The sequence below is a fragment of the Thunnus albacares genome, chromosome 11 (genome assembly GCF_914725855.1).
Source record: "Thunnus albacares chromosome 11, fThuAlb1.1, whole genome shotgun sequence".
Lineage (NCBI taxonomy): Eukaryota > Metazoa > Chordata > Actinopteri > Scombriformes > Scombridae > Thunnus > Thunnus albacares.
Window position 1 is genome coordinate 33817251 of NC_058116.1, and position 4445 is coordinate 33821695.

Consider the following 4445-nt stretch of genomic DNA (forward strand, 5'->3'; position numbering starts at 1 on the left):
TGTGTCAGTGATTCAATCACTTTATCAAATGAGGACGACATGTTGAAATGCTGAACAGGACGTCCTGTGATCTGAGACACAAACCAGCAGCAGTCAGCTCTGTTATACATCACAATCATCTTTAAAAATCCTGCTAATCAACACAAAGAAAAACAGAACAGTTGATAGAAAGACAGCAGCTCATCCAGTCAGCTGGACTGAATCTCCAGGTGCATTCTGGGAGTGATTGACAGCTCAGATTACATGTTTAGAAAAGATCAGGATTCCACATTTAACTGCACTTCAACTCCAGCTGAGAACAACTATTACTGATGAAATGATAATATTACAACCTGTAGATTAAATTAGATCATTAATATCATTGATTCAAGAGGAGTGGAACAACCTTCATGGGGATCAGTAAAGAGACGGAAAGAGATGCTGTAATAAGATTGATGCTTTATTAAAGGGAAAACACAAACTGTAAATGTCTCGTTAAAACAAAGAAAATACATTTTTATAGGTTTATTTATTTATAATTGCTTCAGCAGAGAAAGCCTTTCAGATTTCTGTAGAATAAAAATAAAGTCACTTTCCTGGTGACGTCTTACTTTAATAAACTTTTGACATGTGGTCTGTTTGTCTTTATGCTAAGCTAAGCTAACTGTTTCCCCCGCTTCCACTCCTATGCTAAGCTAAGATAGCTGTTTTCCCCTACTTGCAGTCTAATGCTAAGCTAAGCTTGCTGTTTTCTCCTCCTTCCAGTCTTTATGCTAAGCTAAGCTAGCTGAACTTCATTTTGAGCAAGTGAAACTCTCTCAGTTGGCAGCGATGGTCCGGTCTATCCAGGCGCGCAGTGCTGTGACGCGGGCGTTCACTCTGGGCTTCATGGGATTGCAGCTTTCTCCTCCAAAGGACACGACACCAACCAGAGTCCAGGCACCAGCCTTCTGACAGACCAGAGGACCTCCAGAGTCGCCCTGAAAACAAACACACACACAAAATAAGCACACAAACAAACAAATAACATGCGTAGCTGATAGGTACATGTTAGCATGTCTATCTTCCAAAATGTTGCTAATATGCTTGTTGGTGGTTAGTGTGCAGCACCCACGTAGCAGGTGCAGGCTCCATTGCCTCCGACGCAGATCATCTTGGAGGTGATAGGGCTGCTGAAGAATCGACTGCACTCACTATCGGTCAGCAGGGGGAGGGCTGCCTGCTGCAGCCGGGTGGCCTGGTCACCTGCAACACATCAACACATCACACTGATGTCTATACTGCCCCCAGTGGTCAAAGCATGCCATGTTTCCTGTGTTAACACTCCCTTAGTGGTCTGAGAAGCTGTACAGGTGAGATTTAACCAGGTATAAGGCACTGACAATAATAATAATAATAATAATAATAATAATAATAATAATAATAATAATAATAAAGTCACCGTTGTCGCTGGTCTGGCCCCAGCCGGTGGCCATGCACATTATGCCTGCAGGGAAGTTGTCTCTGGTTTCGGCCACGCACACGGGGGAAACACGCCTGTTCATCTGGGCGGGGCTGGCCAGCTTGATGAGCTGGATGTCGTTGTTAAAGCGCCTGGTTTTGTTGTATTCGGGGTGTGTGAACACCTGACAGGAAATTACATCATTAGCTGGTGAACGCGCAGGAGCTCACGAGACATGATGAAGTCCTGCTGCTTGTTGCTCACCTTGCCGACCCTGATCTTCTGGACGTCCTCGGTGGAGGAGCGGAGGTCATGTGCTCCGAGAACCACAAGGTGAGACTCCCTGCGGAAAAACATGTGAATGAAATCGGCCAATAAAAAATCACCTGAGCAACAGGAGGCGGAGCCTAATGTCAGCTGCTGGCTGAAGCTCATATTCAGAAGAGGAACACTGATCATACAGCAGGTTTAACTGAGCAGCAGATTGAGTTCAGCTGTCAAACTGTCTTTATTTAAACATTTATAAAGTTTAAAGTTGCATTTAAACACTGGTTGACAGGACAGGTGAGGGTTAAAGGTTAAAGGTTAAAGATTGTTGGTGTTTACGTGAAGGAACAGTGAGCAGCGGTTACCACCCAGTTCTGGTTGATGAGGGAGCCTCCGCAGAAGTGGGAACCACTGCTTTTCTGAAACAATCACATGTTCATGAATACAACTCATCTGTGTGTGTGTGTGTGTGTGTGTGTGTGTGTGTGTGTGTGTACCTGCACGGACACCTGCCAGGGCCAGGAGTGAGGCTTCGCCTCCTCGCCATTCACGATATCAGAGTAACCGCTGATGTCGGGGGGGATGGCGGAACCTGGTGACATCATCATAATGACATCATCATAATGACATCATCATAAAGACATCATTAACAACAACATGAGTCAGGAAGTTTGTTCCTGATCTTTGCGAACAGACGACACAAAACACCTCGAGTCACATTTTCAGTAAGAAATGATTGTTAATAAGATCAATACTTTTAAAGTGATCAGCCAATAAACACGGATCAATCTCAGACTGTGTCCAGTTATCTTCAGTCACTTATAAAAATCATTTTATCCTCATAAAGTCTTACGGCCTCACCACCCTGCACACGTGGGATCTCTTGTGATGTGGGAAGCTGAGCAGGATGGGGCCTGGTTAGTACTTGGATGGGAGACCTCCTGGGAATACCAGGAGCTGTGAGCTGTCTCTCTCCTCTCTCCTCCTGTTGCTTTCTGCAGGTATTTCTGCCTCCAGAGCTGCTCAACACCCACTACTACAATTATTATTATTAGTCTTATTATGATTATTACCATTATTATTACTATACATCTCTATGTGGAACTTGCATTGTTCTCTCTCTCCTCTCAACCGGTCGGTAGATGATGGCCGCCCACCCAGAGCCGCTAAATATTAAATCTATAAATAAATATAATAGTTGTAAATTAAAAACAAGCAGCTCAGTCTACCCAGCATGCTTCACTCCCTCAGCTGTCTTACCGTAGGCGGCGCCGACGAATGCGAAGCAGGAGAGGATCCACAGGAAGACCATGGCTCGAACATGAAAGCTCCGTCTGAGAGACGAACCTTTATACAGACGAGGAGCGACAGGATTGGACAGGAGGGACGTGTGTGTGTGTGTGTGTGTGTGTGTGTGTGTTTCTATGGTGCAACCACTGTTCTGTGTAATTAACTGAGAAGATGTGCAGGAGGATCTTGTGAAACATATTTATGTAAAAGTCTCTGATGTCTGTTGTGAAAACTTCCACAGTTAAACGTGTGACAGTAGTTTTGTGTCATTGAAGTTTTCACCAAACTGCAGCCGTCTGTGGTTTGCAAATGTATAAGTGAGTCACTGAGAAGGACTTGTAGTGATATGTGGCTGATCAAGTTTGTAATTATTGGGTTTGATCAGTTATTGTGACAGTATTATTGATGTTAAAGCCATCTTACAGCAGTAGTGAGCAGACTGGTGGTGAAGTAATCTATCATTATAAATAAAAGTGATCCCGTGTGTTTAACCTCTATAAATGCTGGTTCACTTTTAACTGGCTCAGTATGTTTTGGTATTTTTGCTTTGGGATCCTCTGTTTCAGCTTGGTGTTATTTAGGCAAAGCTACGAGCTGCTGCATATTCTAAAATAAATGCTACTGTAGGTGCAGAATGTTACAGTTCAGTTTTATTTTGCAGGCTTGTGCTACAGCCACTGATGTTGAATGTCCTGTGATACCAGCTGGCTTTATTGTCCAAGGTAATATCAGTGTTTAATATAAACCTCACATTGCCAGTCTTTGCACAGTAAGACATGATGGGTACATGTGGTTGAGTTTCAGGGGACATAATGAAGCGGAGGGAAGGGATGTCGTCTGTTGAAGGTCAAGTGCTCGTGGGACTTCAGGTCTTCACCTTTGGTTTGGCTGCATTCTTTGCAAACTACAACAGTTTATTCTGCACTATGCAGAAGATGCCTCATGAATTTATCCAAAAGTAATGTAATAATCTTTAAATGAATCTTGTATTTGGGTGCTGACTAGTTCTCTGATCATTCCAGCTAATGTTTACACTGCTTTTTACTTGTTGCTAACTAGTGCTGGGCGGTAGGACCAAACATTTGTATCACAGTATTTTTGTTTTTGAATGACTGGGCCTTTATATAGGTTCATAGTGGCTTATTCTACTGTCAGGAGTAAACAGAGTTTACATCAAGCACTTCAAAAGTTTGAGTCTGAGTCTGAGTGAACCGAACCACACACATCACATATTCATCCAAACACACTGGTGTGTTCACATGTATGAGGCTGACTGACTGTAAGGAAACTAAAACAACGTACAGTAACGGTTACCTGGGAGAAACTGCTGGTGTTCCTGCGGTCACTGCTCTCCTCTGCAGTCGGACCTGCTGCTGCCAGACTGTGTAACTACTACATATGGATTTACAGCGTTTGTCAATATTGTCGTCCAGGAGGCAAATTTACGAATCCTACTATGGCGAAGGCA

At 43.5% G+C, this 4445-nt stretch overlaps 1 protein-coding gene across 1 annotated transcript; it reads right to left on the minus strand.

Moving 5' to 3' along the window:
* Positions 1-426: 426 nt before the first annotated feature.
* Positions 427-4141, minus strand: LOC122992615 (chymotrypsin A-like). The gene is made up of 7 exons (XM_044366470.1): positions 2948-4141; positions 2185-2279; positions 2027-2106; positions 1685-1763; positions 1421-1604; positions 1094-1224; positions 427-959 (listed from the first exon to the last, which is right to left on the minus strand). The coding sequence occupies exons 1-7, from the start codon at positions 2997-2999 to the stop codon at positions 798-800; spliced, it is 783 nt and encodes a 260-aa protein (XP_044222405.1). The 5' UTR covers positions 3000-4141; the 3' UTR covers positions 427-797.
* Positions 4142-4445: the final 304 nt, after the last annotated feature.

Excerpts from the sequence above, each read along its gene's own strand:
- LOC122992615 (XM_044366470.1), bottom strand. The coding sequence starts at position 2,999 with ATGGTCTTCCTGTGGATCCTCTCCTGCTTCGCATTCGTCGGCGCCGCC. Across the intron at positions 2,280-2,947 it reads ATTCGTCGGCGCCGCCTACG|GTTCCGCCATCCCCCCCGAC; the intron begins GTAAGACAGCTG and ends TGATGTCACCAG. Across the intron at positions 2,107-2,184 it reads CCTGGCAGGTGTCCGTGCAG|AAAAGCAGTGGTTCCCACTT; the intron begins GTACACACACAC and ends TGATTGTTTCAG.